We start from the raw sequence: 18,624 nt of genomic DNA, 5'->3' as shown, positions 1-18,624 counted from the left end.
GAGAGACGTCATCTGCGAAGAGAAATAGTCTTCCCAGATGACGAAGACTAGATCAATCGATCTCGTCTTTGTCGTTTGGGAAGATGATCGTCTTCCTAGAAGACGACGAGTTGTCTCGTCTTCCCAGACGACGACGACTCTTCGTCTTTCCTGACGAAGTTCTTCATCTTCCACAGCTTCTTCGAAGCCGATCGGGGGGTCCAAATGGGAAGAAAGAGATAGCCGGAAGGAGATGATGTTTCGGGAGGGAGAGGTCGTCAACAATGTCGTCGAAGATTTCAAAACGAAACCCTAGGGTAAAACTACCATTTTTTAAAACTTAGGCTGGGGGAAAATTTTAGTTTTTAAAGTTTAGGGGGGCAAATATATATTTTATTTTAGTTTATTTTTAATATTATAGAGAAAATGACGATTTTACCCTTACCACCGTTAATTTTAACTGGTCATGGGTGGGTGTTTGGTGTTTCCATAGATAAAAGATGGAACTTTGAGAATTCAGCATACCTTGGGTGGGAAATAGTCGTTTGGCCTAATGAAAATAAAACTTATCTGTCAGCTCCATGCTTAACTTGGGTGCTAATGTATACTTAAAATTGAAAACTTGCTTACTTTATTTTATACCAAGATAAGGACTTCAACCAAAACAGAGAAAATGAAATCAACAAGCAATAGTTGAGCGGACCCAGAAATGTTTGCCAGCTTAGGTTTACACAGTTACAATTGGGTTAAACTTAAATTAAGTTAGATGAAGTGGACAGAAAATGATTTTCAAGTATGAAAGATGGGCAAACCCCACTCACGGTATCACAGTATGATGACATAGCATTATAAAAATATGGTTAGTTTTCTTATGCAAAGAAGCTTTTATCTCCATCACCGTTTCTGTTCTGGAGTTCCAGCAGAATTTAGGTATGTCAACAATTATATATAGATAAAATGAGTTCACTTACTTGCGGCTGTAAAAAATTTGACTATATCCAATCATCAGGAACTACAACGCCAATCAATGAATAAAAAGCTTGATTCTGTGTGGCACTTGTCAGATTGGAAAAGTGCCAAAGTGGGTTCTGAATTAATGATGTGCTTCGTGGCATACAACCAGTCTGTCCACCTTCACATTGACTTGAAGAAGCAAAGCCCATGTGAAGTTGTAATTGATGTTAAATTTGTTTGTTGGCAGTTGCACAGCACTGCAAAAAAAGTCTTCGTTTTAGATTATAAATTCATAACATTCGGTTAGTGGTTGCCTTTTTGAGATCGATATGATTTAATTTGTCTGGATAAGAGAGTGAAATTGGATTTCTCTTGTATTGTTGAATTTAAATGTTTCTTTGATAGTGGATGTGGATAATATTTACTTTGTTTGATGGGACATTTAAACATTCAATAATCAATTCTAAATGCCCAATTCCACCAGTAACCCCACTTTCTTTCCGGCATGAATTGACTTGTTTTGGAAATGGACCAAAACCCATACCTATAATTACAAAAATAAACATGAAATTTTACTCTAATTTTGTTCTGATTCCAAAACCAATTAGGCAATCAGCGTACCCTAATGAAAACGAAACCCACTTTTTTTCTGTCATTGACCAAGTGTTCACATGTCTTGCCCAGTTTGACAAGCTTACTATACCTGCCTTTTTCAAGGCTTGGAGCTGCACATGGTATTTTGTCGGAACTTCTACTCAACAAATACGTTTCTTGGCCTAACCCAGAAGCTAAATTCTCACAAAATTTCAACCTTATGTCTTAACTTGCTAACCAATTAAAGTGGCAAAGTCTGCATATGTGCTGATGCTATGGGCGTTGATGCAGACATTCACCTGCCTTGCCGCTATTGTCAAACTGCATTTTAATGGGTTTGGAAATTATTAAATCAAGAAACGTATAAAGCCATTAATCACAGAACAGACTGCTGCACTGCTGCTATTACTGGTGCAAGAGAACCTTTGGTTTTTATTTTTATTTTTATTTTTTTTCTACAAATTGGAACTTTAGATTATAGAAAGGATAGGTGACCGCCCCCTTCTCAATTACTTCAAACTTTATGTAATGGGAAACTTGATGAACTTGGCAAAACCTAAAAGGATTTGCGCTGTCTCCCGTGGATTTTCATTAAAGATGAAGAGAATGTATTACACAATCTACAAAAGTTTAAAGCTTATAGTTCGAGTCTTCAAGAACCTATTCTATGTCTCTCAAACGTAGCAATCCATCCACATAAAACCCCAAATAACCGCGTTAAAAAAAGCAGCAAAAAAAGATGGGTTAGCTCATGTACACACACACCCCATCTGATGAGTTCACGTACAGCATTAGCCTCAAAAGGAGTCATGCCCATCAAAATGAAGCATCACCAATGAGAAGAATCAACTACAATCCTCACACTAAATTCACAAAGCTCCGTCCCAAAAGGAGGATTTAGTTGATTAGTCACTTTCATGGAAAATCTTGAAATGGTGGTTCTTAGCCACGCCTAATCCCCATGAAGTAATTAAAGTCATGGTGCTGGACCCTCAGCTGCTTTAGCCACGAATCTGCCACACTAAAAAGTGACATTAGTCTTTCTTGGTCCTGACCACAATTGCCTGAGACCCACACATTCCCTTGCATCTTGTAAGTGGCCAAACCAAATGGAGGAAGGGAGATCCCTTCCCCTTCCTTACGCTTCCTTTCTGCACCCTCAATGTCATCATCAGGGTCCATATCTACATGATGGATATAAAATACCAACAAACAAAAAATTTCTAAGCTGATCTTGTACATATATATTACTTTCTAAATTTATATATATGTAGATAACAAGGTGACAATGAAAAAGCATGCTGGCAAAGATAATTTAAATAAAATGGGCAGAAGAATACCTTGGAAGGAAGATGAAAGAGTGTGATATGTGAGAAAGCATGTGGACAAGTCTTTTATGGTCCTTCCCATGGGAATATGATAGATTGGGTACCTGCATAATATTCCAGAAAATAATTCATCAATGACATGATTATTTTTGTATTAATATAGACATGCTCATCTGCAAAGTATAAATGTCAACAACTCCACAAAAATCCATAGGCCAACTCATTTCTTTCCCTCATCTTTATTTTGCTAGATTATTAATTATTTGTCCTGTGTTCACACACACACGCAGAGAAAGAGAAGTACCAAGCTACTGCCATCCAACTAGCCGGCGAAAGATCCACACTTCGCAATGACATCAAACCAGGGTATCTGCGAGCTAATCCACTAATCTGGAAGTAAAGAACTAATAAGGCATCTGAAATTTATAAAGTTTCATGAAGGAGACATGAAGAATCTACAACGATATTATTGCTGATTTAAAATTCCATAAACTGACTGATATTCTCGCAAAGAATAGTAAAAGATAATACTAATAATTCAATATTCTTCTTGCAAAGAATAGTAAAAGATAATACTCAATATTATCGCAAGAACAAATGCTCATGAAAGACAAAATAAACTAGAAAAAGACAAGATGATTCTATTAATTTGCCAATTTAAGTGATTGTGAGAGAAGAGAATACTAATAATTCAGCAAAAGTGTGTAGTTTCATGTTCAAAGGTCAAAAGTTTCGTCTTATCTTTATCAGATGCCTATCATTAAAAGGAATTCAGATTATTCTTAAAATTCCACTGATGTTTTCATCTCTTAAACTGGAAAAAAACTGAAGGCAGAAAATATACTAGGGAAAGTAAACAACATAGTAAAAGACTAAAAGTAAATCTTTATGAGAGAACTTTGAAACTATGAACTAACAAAAAAGTACCTTGTCCATTAGAGGAACTCTTCCATAAGGAGTTGATCTCTCAAAGTACTGGAAATAAAGGAAACCCAGTCTATCATTCACATGCAAAAGATTGTCTTGCTCAAATCCTCCTTCCTCCGAAGAACTTCCGTCCCATCTCCATAACTTGTCAACCTCACTCTCATCACTACAAGAATCACTAAATGAATCCCTTGTCTCACCATCATCCGTCTCTTCCCTGGAAAAATCCGTCAAAGTTAATTCCACCGGTACTTTCCCCAACATACAACCATTAAGCCTCAGCTTGACTTTAAAAAAACTAATCTAACTGCAGAAGCTATCATTTATGCAGCTTTCAGACTGAACAAAAAAGACATCAATGACCACATTTAGCAATTTTGAATAACTCAATCAATCAAATTCTGTCTCACAAGCTTATGGAGAAACATAGAACTAACAAAAAGCTTTAATCAACCCGGCCCCCAAACTGTCCAATTCAGTAGTAGTGTTCATCAATTAAACGACACATCTCCGGAATTTACAAAGAAATAAGGCAATTTCAAGTGCAAGTGTAAAAGCTGAAAGTGATAACCTTAACCCATTTACAGATGAATTGCTGGTAAAGATTTGAACTGCAGATAGATAAGGCACATAGTACTGAACCAAGGTGTCACCGTTGTTCAAAGAAATAGGAACCCCAGCCCCATAAGCACTCCATTCATCATAACAATTCCATAGATCACCTAACGTGAAGTACTCAATCTTCTCCCTCTCCCATGGGTGCCATAACGTGTTAAGGTTCCTAATCTCAGTCTGGAACAAGAAAACCAACAATCGCGTCAACAAAAATAAACATTTATGAACCCAAACGAAAGAAATTGAACAAGACCAAAGAAATGGTAAACCTTGGGGAGAAATTGAGATGAAACTACTGGAGTGGTGCAATGAAGGAAGAAATCTAGATTAGATTGCGTTGATCCTTTGTCAAGAAACATGGTAACAACGGAATGAGAGAGGGACGGAGAGATTCAGAGGGCTCCCAGCATCAGCTTTGAAAAGAAAAGAAAGCGAAAAACAGAGAAAAATGAGAAAAGAGTGAGAGGGAGAGAGAGATTATAGGGATTTTGATTTTTATGAAAGAAAAAAAAAAAAAAAAAAACAGATTTTGTCTACGAAAGAATTCTAATTTTTGACGTTTAGACAGCCAAATTCACGGACGCTTTACACTAAACAGGAGATAAAAGAATAACAAAAATAGAAAATAAAACTGTGTTTCTCTCCGAATTTCTGTTTAGTTTTTGCTGGCGAATGTTGGATAATTCAACACTTCTCCGGCAAACAGAGAATCCAAATATGACAGACGATCAAATTCACAGTGAAAAGAAGGAAACTGAAGCAACAAGTGATCGTTCTTTTAAATTTTATTTTCTCTAAACTTGAAGAAAACTCAAGCCGACTCTGCTTTGATCAATATTCAAGAAACAAACAAAGACTGCTTCACTTTGCAGAAAGAGTTACGAAAGATTGCTATCCAACATTAATTCTCCGAGTTAAAATCAAAATCTAATCTAACGCAGAAAACATGAAAATCAATCCCAAAAAAAAACCCAGAATTTAAGCAAGTTTTGTTAGGAAAGAAAACGAAGAGAAAATGAGAGGCAGTTTTAAGAAATTTTGTTTGTTTCAACAGAAACCCATGGTTTCGGGTGAAAAGCCTTTGATGGCTTTATATTTCGCGTTAGAATCCGGACTATTCTTTAACAAGGAAAAATTAAAAAAAACAAAAATGAATCAACTTTCCCGGAAAAGCAAACCACAGCGATACAATACGAAGAGCTGAGACAGAAAGAGAGAGAAAAATATCAGAATTTTCCAATTCGTACATGGGTTTTAATTTGCAGAAACATGCGTAAAAACCGAGATCACAAGATTTTATAATTAATAACACAAATCTCCCTTGCTCCCAGTCTTAATATATATTTATATATATTTTTTTTAACGGGAAATATTCGAATTGAACCGAAGGAGAAACTTCAAGTAAAGAGATGGATTTTATAATTATTAAATTAAATAAATTAGGAAAAAAATTAAATTTATATTATTTTACACACAAAATTTTTTTAATTACCCATTTAATAATAAATGAATTTCAAGGGGTTTCGCTCGTAAATTGCAAGAAAAGTAGATTAAGATGTTCAAATTTTTTATTACCAATTTTATAACCTTTGACAATAAGTTAAAAACCTAACCTTTCACCTCTTAATATCCCTTAAAAAGATAATTTAAATAATAAAATAAAAAATATATAAATTGGATTTAAGTTTCTCACTCTAGTAATATATTAAAATAAAATTTATAACTTATCTCTTTCGATAATTATAGGATTATTATTAAATATAATATTTATCATATTTAATTTGATTGAAAAATAATCCTAAAAGAAATGTCCACATCAGTCTTATTAATTGATATTATTATTATATTAAACAATCAGAGTAATTAGTGGAGATTATATACGGGAATCAATAAGTTGATTTGTTAAATATCAATTAATGTAAATTAAGAAAGGACATTTTGAGTAATCGTAGAAACATCTAAAACATTATCAAGAGTTTTATCATCCTAAATTAGGATAATAATTAATGCGTAAAATTAGGCATCTTTTGGGCATAACTGACTTCAATTGTCTACTCCAATTAATGTCATTTTCAAATACGAAACGAAGCAAATCCAAAATAAAAATCCTGTTATTTGAGGAAAATAGATATGGAGAGAAAGCAACACGTGGATTTTCCAATCCTCCACTCTACCTTTGCCATTGGTTTGCTTGGGTTGTACATTTTGTATTATACGTAGATAGAAGCATGAAAATAAAATTTGAAATGAAAAAAAAAAAAAAGAGATAAATACGTATTTAAAATATTTTGATAAATTTATTTTAGATTTATGAGTGTATTTTTTTGAGTAATTCAATATTCTATCTCTAATCATTTATGCAAATTTTTAGATTTTTTTTAATTTTAGATTTATTACCTAATATATATATTTTTATTATGCATCTTAAATATTTGATTATTATTGAAATTAAAAAAAAACGAATGGACAATTACTCAAAAACACTCGTAACATGTTAAAAATAACAACAATGCTTGCATGATAATAACATGTAAGTCGGATCAATTTTAAGAAATCAAGTTATGTAATAAATTGTTTTGGTGTTGCGAAGGCTCTGAAAAAAGAAAAAACGCCATAAGCCCAAAAAAAAAAAAAAATGACAGCCCCACTCCCAATGGTCAATCTCCATCATTATTTTCAGAACAACTAATATCTCACAATGTTTTTAAAATTGGAATTATAATTAAATCAATTATTTTATTAATTTATGATTTAATTGATTCTTAAATTATAATATTATTAAATATTTATTATATTTTTTAATATAAATAATACGTATTTAAAGAACATAATTTAATATCACTCATCAACTTTTTTCTATTAAAAACATTTGTATAAATAATTAACTTATTTTAATCTATCAAAATCAATTCAATTTAGCTCTTTTCTTTAATTAATGTTTATTTATTTTTAATAACTTTTTTCTTTTTAATTAATATTTGTTTATTTTTAATGACAACTATTTAATTTTCAATCAATTAGTCAATTATACTTTTTTACTACCACTTTAATTTTTCTTTCTTTACAAATATATATAAAAAAGACATAATAATTTATTTGGATCATGAAGCTTTTTTATTCTAGAGATTGCGATAGAACTTGCAAAGGAGCAACAAAAACAAAAGGTCAACACCATTTATGCCAATTCCTACGATGGTACATTGTAACTAGAGAGTTGTTTCATCAAATACAATAATACGTTAATTTTAAGGGTAGAGGACAAGATTGATGTGGTAAAGAAATATGGGTTATTGATTGTGCCTGACTCAGATGGTGAGCAAGAGAGGCCCTAATAATGGATGATGAGGGCCACTAGTTGCGATGGCGAAAGGATGAGTAATGCGAAACTGCATGGTTGAGGCTTAGTAACCTTATTGAGTTAATGGGGTGGCAATAATGGTGGTAGGAGTCAACTAGGCCGCCCAATAGAAAGGGGTGAAAGTGAAGTGAAAAGGGAAGGTGGGGATCTTGATGAAATTTGATATCTAAAGGCATATTTTTTTAAATTTTGTCAATTTTAGGATTCTATTCTATTACTTGTATTAGGTTTTGAGTGAAAATTTGATTTATGTATTCAATGAATGAAAAAGTGTTTAGGCAGACTTTGGTTGGGAGAAAGGCAATCACTCTTATGTATTATAAAAAAAAGTAAGCATTGAAAAATGAAGTAAAACCAAGCATGTGTCCCACGTCCAAAAGATGTTATACATGGTATGAGCAATAAAAAATGAACACATATCATGTGTCACACATCAAAAGGATGTTATGGTACTAATTCTAAATCAAACTTAAGTTCTTTTAAGAGTGTTTTACATTTTTCTACCCAATTTATGGCCTAAAAACACTTTCCACCCACTAAATAAACAAATAACATTTTTTCAATCTAAATCTAACTTCTGAATTTGGATAATAGAAACGCATAAATGTCATTTTCAACTCAACTTACAAATAGCTAAACTTACCACCTCTTCTCCTCCTACTTTTTGTTACTTCTTTTTTGAACTTTTGTAGCAAAATCGAATGTTTGACAATTGATTAACTTCAAACTTGTTTTACCTAGAGATGGCAAAGGGGTGGGGAGGGGCCTAATTTCCCATTTCTTGTCCTTATTATTTGTGAGTAGTCTTCATCCTCACTTTACTTTCCTTATAGGGATAACAAAAAATTTTCATTCCTACCTTATCCCCAAAAGAACCAACTAATCAACCTACCAAACAACCCAAGTTCGACAACCCCACAATGTATCACCATTCACCATGACCATCATCAATTAATAGTATCATCCACCAACATGAGCCTTAAACATATTCATTTTTTATTTTTAAAAAAAAAAAGTTAATTACAAATTAAACCTTGTTTGAAACAAAATTTATATATTTTCCAATTATAAAATAAATAATAAGAATTCAAATTGGTTCTAGCAGTCATATATAACCAAACTTAGTTATTACTTATAACAGATCTAGAATGATTGAAAAATGAAAAAGAGAAAGACAATGAAAACGAATTTTCATTCATGATACATTTATGTTTTGTTTAATTATTTTATAATTTCTTTATGATTAACATTTACAAAAGATTATTTACATGTTTACTTATCTTTTATTGTTTTAAGATGAGATGAGAAAATGTTTATCCTCATCCTCACCTACCCATCATCTTTTATTTAGAGAAATTCTTATCCCATTTGAAATAGGATGAAGGGCCAATTTTAGGATAAAATTACCATCTCTAGTTTTACAAGACTATTATATGCAATGAAACGCGAGTTTCTTCAATAGACATTTCTTCTCTTCATTTAAACACTGATTTTCATCTTGTTGCTTCTCATCTTTTGACTCTTGAAATTCTTCAAACTCTCTCCTGCAAGACACAAATCCTTTAGGCACTAATTCTCTCCCTCTTGCATTTGAGTGCAACTCATATTTGACCTTCATAGATCTTTCATGCACCATTCTTAAAAAATAAATAAATAAATAACTACAACAGAATTTCAACAACTTACATTTTACCAAATCATGTAAAACTTCAAATTCATAACCCAAATCGGGCTGCCATCACCTTAGCCAAAATCCAAAAATCTCCTTCATCATCATATAGTCAATCTTTAGAAAAAAAGAAAAACACCATCTCTCAAGCAAACAAAAAACCTAGAAAATCAGTAACACAAAGTACTCTAAAAAGTCACATGGCCTTTAAGAAAATCATCTGTTTCTAGGAATTTTTCTCTTCAGCAGACACATGATATATCAGAATAACACAAGTTTTGTTGACAAATGATTAGGCTTATTGAAAGAGCATCTTTGCACTCCACAGTCCACACATGCCCAAATTCTTGAATGCGTCAACTTGTCTGGCAAGTAAAGGAATGGTGCCTAAGGCATGGACCTCGGCCTTAGTTTTATCTGGCTTCGGTATGGGCCTATGGCTTCTTATATTTGGACTTATACAGCCCACTTTCAAAGGAAACTATTTGGACAAGCCCATCACTTTTATTATTATTGATCTTAAGCAACAAGCAAGGAAAATAACATACAAAGTCCTTTATGCTTAACATTTTTTAGAAATCCTAACGTAACTTGGAGAATTTTTTTTTAATTTCAAAAAATGGAAAATAAATCCTACTCAATTATAGTAATTCAACACACCTATGAAAAAGGCAAGCAATATTATTATTATATACATATTTGATATTATTTGATACTAATTTTTTTTTTTTCAATGGAAATTAAAAACAAAATGATATTATTTAGGAATCTTAAACTAACTTGGAGAGTAAGTCTCCTTTTTCTTGTCCAAAAAGAAAATCAAATCCTAGTCAATTATTGTTTTACACACGCATAAAAATAGTTCAAGAGCAAGGCAACATTAATTTTCTCACATTTTTTCTTGGCAAATACAATGTCATCAAAAAATATGATTCTAATTCCTCATATATTGAAGATTAGATTTTATGATAATATCATTCATTCTATTATGACTTTTTGTGTCGTAGATGTAGATTATTGGATACATATAACAATACGCATTCATTGTTTCAAACTTCACAAACTTATAATTGGCCTTAACATCAAATGGTGACTACCCAACAAGGTTGATAAACATTAGAAAGTGACAATCCTACAACTTTGTGTAGGTTACAAATGTCTAATCTTTCAACTGTCATAGAAATGCAATGTCTCATCTCAATGTTGTGGGAACTGATGTCAACAAACTTTTTGAGAATTATGAGTTGAAGGTGACCTGAAAGTAAGGGATGTTTAGATATGGCCACAATGAAGTATCAGAATGAAAAGCTAAAAAGATTGGGGTTAAGGGCTTTAGCCTTACAATGCCTCAATGTTGATAATTCTATATTATTCAAAAGACCAAATAATTAATAATTTTCATCATTTAAGTTTGAAAAAATTATTTTCTTATCAATTTGTTAAAGTTATTCGTTAATTTAATAATTAAAAGGTTTTTATATTATTTTATTCAAATATTATAATAAGGGTACAATTAACTATATTTGGTCTATGAGGTTTAATATATTATAATAACACCCTTATGAGTATTGTGGAGATGTAAATATTATTTTTTAAAAATTTACTAGGGATAGATATTTTCCTTTATATAATTTCATGAATTATCATATTTACTTCATCTATTTTAAAAATATAATTTATAATATCAATAATTTGTAATATAATATTTATGTCCTTAATATTTTGCATTTCTCTCAACTTTTGCCTCTTGGGAGTGTAAATGTCATTTTCAAAACTATTAAGGGATATACTGAAATTTAAAAGTTTTTAAAAGCACTTTTAAATTTTTTCGAATTTCAAAAAAACACCTTTAAATTCATTAACACCTTTAATATCTTCAAAAATTATAATGCATCTCAAACATATAATTATATGTCACAGTATCATAAAGTTATAAATATTTTCAAAATATACGAGATGTAAAATTAATTTACATCTTATAATACTATTCACAGTTTAGCCTGACATGAGTATTATTAAAATATTTTAAATCTTAAACACAAAATCAATTAATTATATCTCTATTATAATATTTGAACGAAATTATATAAATGCCCTTTAATTGTTAAAATTATTAACGGACTTTGATATATTAAGAGGAAATTTTTTTTTCAAACTTTAAATGTGGAAATCTTTCCATTTGTCAAACCTTTGGTAGGGGAAATAGTTATTTGATCTAAACTTAACTTAGTTAATGGAAATTGGATAATGGATTGAGACAAATGTCACTTTCAATTCAACTTACTCGTGACTATTCTCACTACCTCTTCTCCTTCTCCTTTCTTTTACTCTTTTTGAGGACTTTTCTTTCTTCTTCACCTTTTACAACAAAGTCGTATGTTCAAGAATTGAACAACATTAAACTTACTTTGTTTAGAGATGACGAAAGGGCAAGGATTGGTTGAATCTCCCACTTTTCTCCTTGTTACTTGTAAGCAATTCTCATAATTTATCATTCACTATAACTATCACCAACTAATTCAACAATGAATACCATCATCCACAAACGACTACCTTAAACATATTCATCTTTATTTAAAGAAAAAAAAAAAGGTTAAATTACAAATCAACTCTCATTTAAAACAAAATTTATATCTTTTTAAATTATAATATTAATAATAAGAATTTAAGTCTATCTTGATAGTTAGATTATACCAAATTTAGTCATTGCATATTATATATTTTAAATGATAGAGACAAGGAAAAAGAAAGAAAAAGTGAAAGAGAAAGATAATAGAATAGAAGAGGAGAAGAGAAGGCAAAGAGAAAGGGGAGGAGATGGAGAAGAGAGGAAACAAAGAAGAAAAGATGGAAGGGAGAGAAAAATAAGAAAATAATTTTTGATTTGTGAATCGTGATACGTTTAAGATTTGTTTAATTATTTTCTTTTTTTTTATAATTAACATTTACAAAAGATAGTTTACATATTTACATTATCTTTTATTATTTTGAAATAGGGTAGAGAGATATTTATCTCTGTCCTCATCTTGTCCATGTTTGTAAAGTATTTTTTTATTTGTTTCTATTATCGTTTATTTAAAAGAATATTTGTCCCGTTTGAGATGGAATGAAAACTTGAATTTTAAAGTAAATTTGCCATCTCTAACTTTACGAAACCATTCTGCATTGAAAAACTAGTGAAAAAACCAAAACTTATATAGCTTCGATGTTGTAAAATGAAATGAAAGACGCGTTTCTTCAATAGACATTACTTATTTTCATTTAAACACAAATTTTTATCTTTTGCTTCTCATTTTTTTTAGTCTTGAAAATCTCCAAACTATCTCTTACAAAAAAGCGAATCTTTTAGGCACAATCTAACTGCAACTCATATTTGATCTCCTTATATCTTTCAGGCACCATTCTAGAGACAAGATTACTGGAAATAAAGGGAACTTGTCTATCTGGTTTCAGTCTTTTATTTAAATTATCATTTATTTTCAAATAAACTTAAATAAAACAATAAAACTCTCTGTACTCCCTTGTGTGTTTGGAAAAGGCCTAATGTTTTTGTGTGGTCCACCAAGTGACGGTTTCTGTGTACAAGGGACAAGGCCTAATGTTTTCCTAAAAGCGTATGGCTTCTTATATTTGGGCTTATACGGCCCATTTTCAAATAAAAATATTTGGAGAAGCCCATAGCTTGTGTCATTTATCTCAAGCAACAAGCAAGAAGTCCTAACGTAACTTGGAGGCTAATTTTGTTTTCTTTTCAGAAGATCGAAAATAAATCCTACTCAATTATAGTTATTCAACACACCTTTAAAAAATAATAATAATAACAATATTATATATATATATATATATATATATATATATATATATATATATATATATATATATATATATTTTGAATACATAAATAACTATATATTTATATATATCACCACGTGATTAAGATTATTTTATCTTTAATTTAAAATCAACTAATCATATGATAATACACATCAAATATATTTATATTTGTGTACTCAAAATAAGTACGTATAATTTTATTGATTCAAAAAAGTAATTATTATTATTATTATATCAAAAATTAATATTATTTAATACTAAATCTTTTTCTCAATGGAAATTTAAAAAGAAAAAAAATTCTGATATTATTTTGGAACCTTAAGCAAACCTGGACAGTAATTCTCCTTTTTCACGTCAAAAAAGGAAAAAAAATCCAAATCAATTATATTTTTACACATTTATAAATACAGTTCAAGAACAAGGCAATGTGTATTTTCGTACCTCCTTTGTTGCAAATACAATGTCATCCAAAAATTTTATTTCGGCTTCTTGTATTTGGAAGATTAGATTTTACAATAATATCATCTACACTACTGTGACTTGTTCTATTATAGATGTAGATCATTGGATACATGAAGCAATGCACATTCATCGTTTCAAACTTCACAAACTCATAATTAGCCTTGACACCGAATGGTGTCTGCCCACCAAGATTGATAAACATAAAAATGTGGCAATCTTATAACTTTATGTAAGTCACATATGTCTCATTTTTTTAGCTCTGTCACAAAAATGCGACGTCTCATTCTTGGTAAATAATAAGTATACTTTTGTGGGCAAATTTGTAAGAATTGATGTCAAAAAACTTTTTAAAGATTATGAGTTTAAGGTGGCAAAAATTAGGGATGTTTCAAAGATGGCTGTAACAAAGTATCAAGACAAAGCGCTGAAAAGATTAGGGTTAAAAAGACTTTAGTTGTAAAATACCTCAATGTTGGATTGGACAAAAATAAGCTTATCACTTTAAGTAAATGGGACAAAATGAAATTGAATAGTAAGCAAATGGCATACCCAACAGTAGATGCGTCTATTTCTTTTCAATTAGGTGTTTACTTGAAGTAGTGATTGGAAGAAGCATCAAGTACCTTGGGACTAATTTCTCTATTATTTTCAACTTTTCAAACAAATGAAGTACACCAATTGTTTGATTGTTTCCGGTTAGAACCATTGGTGGCCCTTTGTATCTTTATTTTCTCAATTCTTAATAAAAATAATTTTCTCATTTATTATTGCTTATTGTATTTCCAATTTCTACTAGCACTGAATTGATATAGTAATGGACCACACAGTTTCCCTTCAAACCCCACCAATTTTGTATTATTCAAAAATTCAAATGACTAAATTCTCACCGTTTAAGTTTGAAAAAATTACTGTCCTACCCATCAATCAAAATCAACCATTAATTTAACATTCAATGGGTCTATGTGTTATTTTCAAACTTAAAAGGACATCCGTTTGTCAAACCTTTGGGGGTGGAAATAGTTTTTGGCCAAACTATAATCCAAATGCCATGGTGACATGTTACGAAACAAAATACATAATTGTTGAAACTTCAAACTATGTAGTTACAAGGACAATATCAAGTATTAATTTGTCTTTTAAGAGAGTACTAAGTTTGTGTTGTTAGTTGTATCTTAAAGTTTGTCTTTCGATATAAAGTTTGTTTAATTCTTATTAATTTTGTCAATTGTGGTTTACACGAGTTTTTCATATACAAATCAGCTTAACCCTTTTCATTTTCTATTTATACTTATTTATCAAAAATAATAATGATAATAATAATAGAAACAATTTCAAGTAGTCAACATACATGGTTCAGTTGACCAATTCATGAAATGAGTTACTTTGTAAAATGTTTACAGAAAATTACAAAAAAAAAAAAAAAATTACTTTGAAACATATACAGAAAGCTTTTATCATGATATTTCTCATCATTTACAAACTGAACCTTCTGTCAAAATAGTTCAAATTCAAAGGGAAAAGAATGTAATTAGAAAGAAAAAGTTCCTTGATAAGAAGATCTGTGAATCTGTGAATCTGTGTCTCTCTATCAACCCCTCGAAAGGGCCTTCTCCGCAGTGTCCATCTCTTCAAGAATCCTGGCCTTTCTCTTGGCAGGAATTGGAGCAGTGAGTCCAAAACTAATGTAATGTCCTGAAACGGCATTCAATGCAGAGTACATATCTCGAAACGAAGCTCTTCCAAGTAAAGCTTTTTCTCTTCTATACTTAGCAACCCAAGAATTTGAAGCATCTCTTAAGTCAGCAACTGCACTTGCCACATTTGGGTTGTTCTTATCCATGGTGATTGAAGTTCTAACTTTACTGATAACATCTTCAGTATCTTTCCCATGCTCTTCGTCAGAAGAAGCAAATGCTGGGGTTAAAGGAGATAGAAACGAAGAAGAGAGTATGCAGCTAGCAGATAGGGTCAAAAAGTGGCGTCTTCATCGCGGTGATGGATGTTTTAGCAGAGGTGGTTGCGGCAGTGGAGTGGCGGCTGCGGTGCTGGATTTTGGCTTGATTGAGGGGAGAGTCTGGGGTTCCGGGGGTCGGTGATTGGAGTGTTGATGAAGCCATGGCCAATGCCCAATGTGGCTATGGAAAGGGGTTTGTTTTTAGTAGAACAGAACCGGGTTTTGTGACACGTGGACATGGGCTTATCATCCTATCTTATTTTAAGTTTTATGGATAGGAGAGGATCCAATAATAATTCAGATGCAGATCTAGATGGTCCCTCCCTCAAACTTCTTATGTGTTGTTCTACAATTGCTAAGAAGTTTCAATCAAGTTTCACTTAGAAATTGTTTGGACAAGATTCAGGAATTCGGCCCAATAAAACCTTTCAGATCTGTAATCGATACACGGTGAAGAATTTCTATGACTTAAATGCAAAACTCAATTAATTTTTATAATATCATGCAATTATGATAAGCAATTGTACCCACAATCATTCTCATGATTGAGAATGTGAAGTGATTTTAGCTGTATCTCCATTAATATAAAAAGCAGCACAAAAAAGGTCCTACATTTTAGACTAGTTGTTGCAAAGATGGAAAAAAAAGGTTGAAGAAAAGTTAAATTATTCGTAGCAATCACCACTGAGGAAGAGAAACACTGTCAACCCGTTGTCTTACAAATTTTTATAATCAAAATCTTTGAAAAGCTGTAAAGTATCAAAAGTTGATGGATATGTTCATCGTTGGACGGTTTGATTTTGTCCACTACTTCACTTATTTGAGTTGCTAAATCTTTCAAATTTTGATAAAATCGGAGTAACCTTGATCAAAATTCTTAGCAAGTTGTAATTGCATGCAATATTAAAACAGAATCTATCCATGAACTGATCATACCTTGGGTTCAATAACTAACCGTGATAGATTCAAAAATACAATATAAATGAGTTAAAATTAAATAAAAGTGAAAATATATAGGGTTAATAAAAAAATTATAAAATTAAAAAAAGGTCATTATGAAACTTTAAAAATTATTGTGAGATTTTAAATATATTAAGATAGTAATTTTTCAAGCGTAAAAGAATATTAAATACTTATTTTTATACCCAATAATGGTCATTCATATTTTTTAAACCCAATGAGAGTCAAGTGACTCTCGTTGACTCTCCTTAAGTTTGTCTCTAGTATATTAAATAAATTAAAAGTTTAATTTTGATATGATATCCATAGATTTCAAAATCATGTTTTATATTTAGACACCTCTCATTTTTGTCTTGCAAACTATCATCTAAGACAAATTTGGATTGTTATTATAAAAAATCGTAGAGGAAATTAATAATCCTAGACCACTTTACTTTTAACATTCAATTAAGGGTTTCAAAGAGTAAGTGATATATTAAAGAGATTCTTCAAGATTAAATTTGCAGTAAACTTTTGAGCTGTGACTTTAAATTTAAAAACTTCAAGTTGATATGAACTTTCCCAGTAGTACTGGTTGAACCTTCTTCAATATCAGAAAAAAGGCAGAAAAATCTGTGGTGACGAAGAGAAGAAAAGGAAGTCGTTGACACAAAAGTTTTGGCTTATAAACTAAACTTTCAAGTTTCAACTACACACTTGTACGATTAGCTTCAGAGAAATGGGTGGCTTGTGATAAAAATAAATTATGTTGAAGTCGTTGCATTGCAAGCGTAGGGTTGCATGTTAGGGTTGGTGGTTGCATTTAGTTAACATTTCAACTCAATTTCGTCATCTCTGTTGGCATGATGAAATGCGTCATTAATAATGTAATCATGGTTAGGAATTTAATAAAGTTGGTTTAGACTAGGGTTAATTTTGAATTTTCTGGCTACGTTCACCATATTTTTAATGCATGCTTGCTAGCTAGCTAGCTAGCTAGCTCAGTTGAGTATGTTTTCAGTCACAACTCACAACCGCTAATGGTGGTTTAACTAATATTCATTTTGTGTTTTTATACAAATTAATCACTTTAATATCATGCAAGAAATAAAGAAGATAAAAAAGAAGAAGAAGAACAAAGTCAACTTTAATTATCTGCTGTCATGTTGATTAAGACCAACTAAAACATAATGTGACTGCATGATTAAGTCTACATGCATGTCTATAATAATCAAAATTACTCAACATTACTTTATAATTAATGATTGGCGAATGTTAAAACAATTAACCCACCCATCAATATTTTTTGAAAAAAAAAAAACTGTTATATCATAGATATTATGGTTGAATTCATAAGAATGGTTAAATTGATAGTAATAAACATGTATTTTAATATTAAAATATTAATTGAGAAATTTTGAATTCTTATTTTTAAAATCTTAATCTTTTATCATTCAAACTGACTGATTACTGAGAGAGAGAGAGAGTTGTTGATAGAACAATTAGTATGTAGTATGGAAATAAACAAGGGAAGTTATGTTATATATTTAACTCTAGCCATAAACTTTGAGTAATATTACATATATAAATAATATATAATTTTATTTATAAATAATAATATATCGTTATGTAATTAAATAATTTTAAATTAAAAATAAAATAACGTCTTATGTTATTTTTATTTATAATTTTCTCTTATACTCTTCATTCATGTGCTCTCTTTTCTCTTTAGAACCATGAGTTTTTCATTCCCACTTTGGTGTCTTCCATCTTCAAACTTATTTGTTGTGTTTGTATCGTGCATCTAACTAGTAGCCCTTCTGGTCCCAGTTATTTCGTTGCCAAGAGAGAGTTGTTGGTTAAAGCTAGATTCAAACTGAATCAAACTTACTTCAAAAGAGTTTGAACTTAACTCGTTTCAAGAAAGTTGAGCTCAAGCTCAAGTTTTTCGCTTAATTCATTACTAAAACGACATCATTTTAATGTATATTAGTTAAAACACCATTATTTT

General features: G+C 30.8%; 2 protein-coding genes across 2 annotated transcripts; both read right to left on the bottom strand.

Annotated features, from left to right (window-relative positions):
* Positions 1-2,064: 2,064 nt before the first annotated feature.
* On the bottom strand, positions 2,065-5,709 carry LOC123222748. The gene is made up of 6 exons (XM_044645681.1): positions 4,667-5,709; positions 4,354-4,574; positions 3,783-3,999; positions 3,160-3,245; positions 2,868-2,959; positions 2,065-2,711 (listed from the first exon to the last, which is right to left on the bottom strand). Exons 1-6 carry the CDS (start codon positions 4,754-4,756, stop codon positions 2,470-2,472), a joined length of 948 nt encoding a protein of 315 aa, XP_044501616.1. The 5' UTR covers positions 4,757-5,709; the 3' UTR covers positions 2,065-2,469.
* Positions 5,710-15,139: 9,430 nt separating this feature from the next.
* On the bottom strand, positions 15,140-15,704 carry LOC123223477 (photosystem II repair protein PSB27-H1, chloroplastic; the record flags this gene model as incomplete). The annotated part of the gene is made up of 1 exon (XM_044646639.1): positions 15,140-15,704. A coding segment is annotated over one exon (396 nt), but the record flags the coding sequence as incomplete, so codon positions are not given.
* Between the last annotated feature and the right edge of the window lie 2,920 nt (positions 15,705-18,624).

The sequence above is a fragment of the Mangifera indica genome, chromosome 8 (genome assembly GCF_011075055.1).
Source record: "Mangifera indica cultivar Alphonso chromosome 8, CATAS_Mindica_2.1, whole genome shotgun sequence".
In the NCBI taxonomy this organism is placed as follows: domain Eukaryota; kingdom Viridiplantae; phylum Streptophyta; class Magnoliopsida; order Sapindales; family Anacardiaceae; genus Mangifera; species Mangifera indica.
The sequence above is the reverse complement of the archived record's forward strand: the minus strand, read 5'-3'. Positions and strand labels throughout refer to the sequence as shown.

Bases quoted from the DNA above. Each gene is read 5' to 3' on its own strand.
- LOC123222748 (XM_044645681.1), bottom strand. From the start codon at position 4,756: ATGTTTCTTGACAAAGGATCAACGCAATCTAATCTAGATTTCTTCCTT. The intron at 4,000-4,353 runs GTTATCACTTTC...GGATTTTTCCAG, and splicing joins TCATCTGTAAATGGGTTAAG to GGAAGAGACGGATGATGGTG. The intron at 2,712-2,867 runs GTATTCTTCTGC...TCCATCATGTAG, and splicing joins TCTTTCATCTTCCTTCCAAG to ATATGGACCCTGATGATGAC.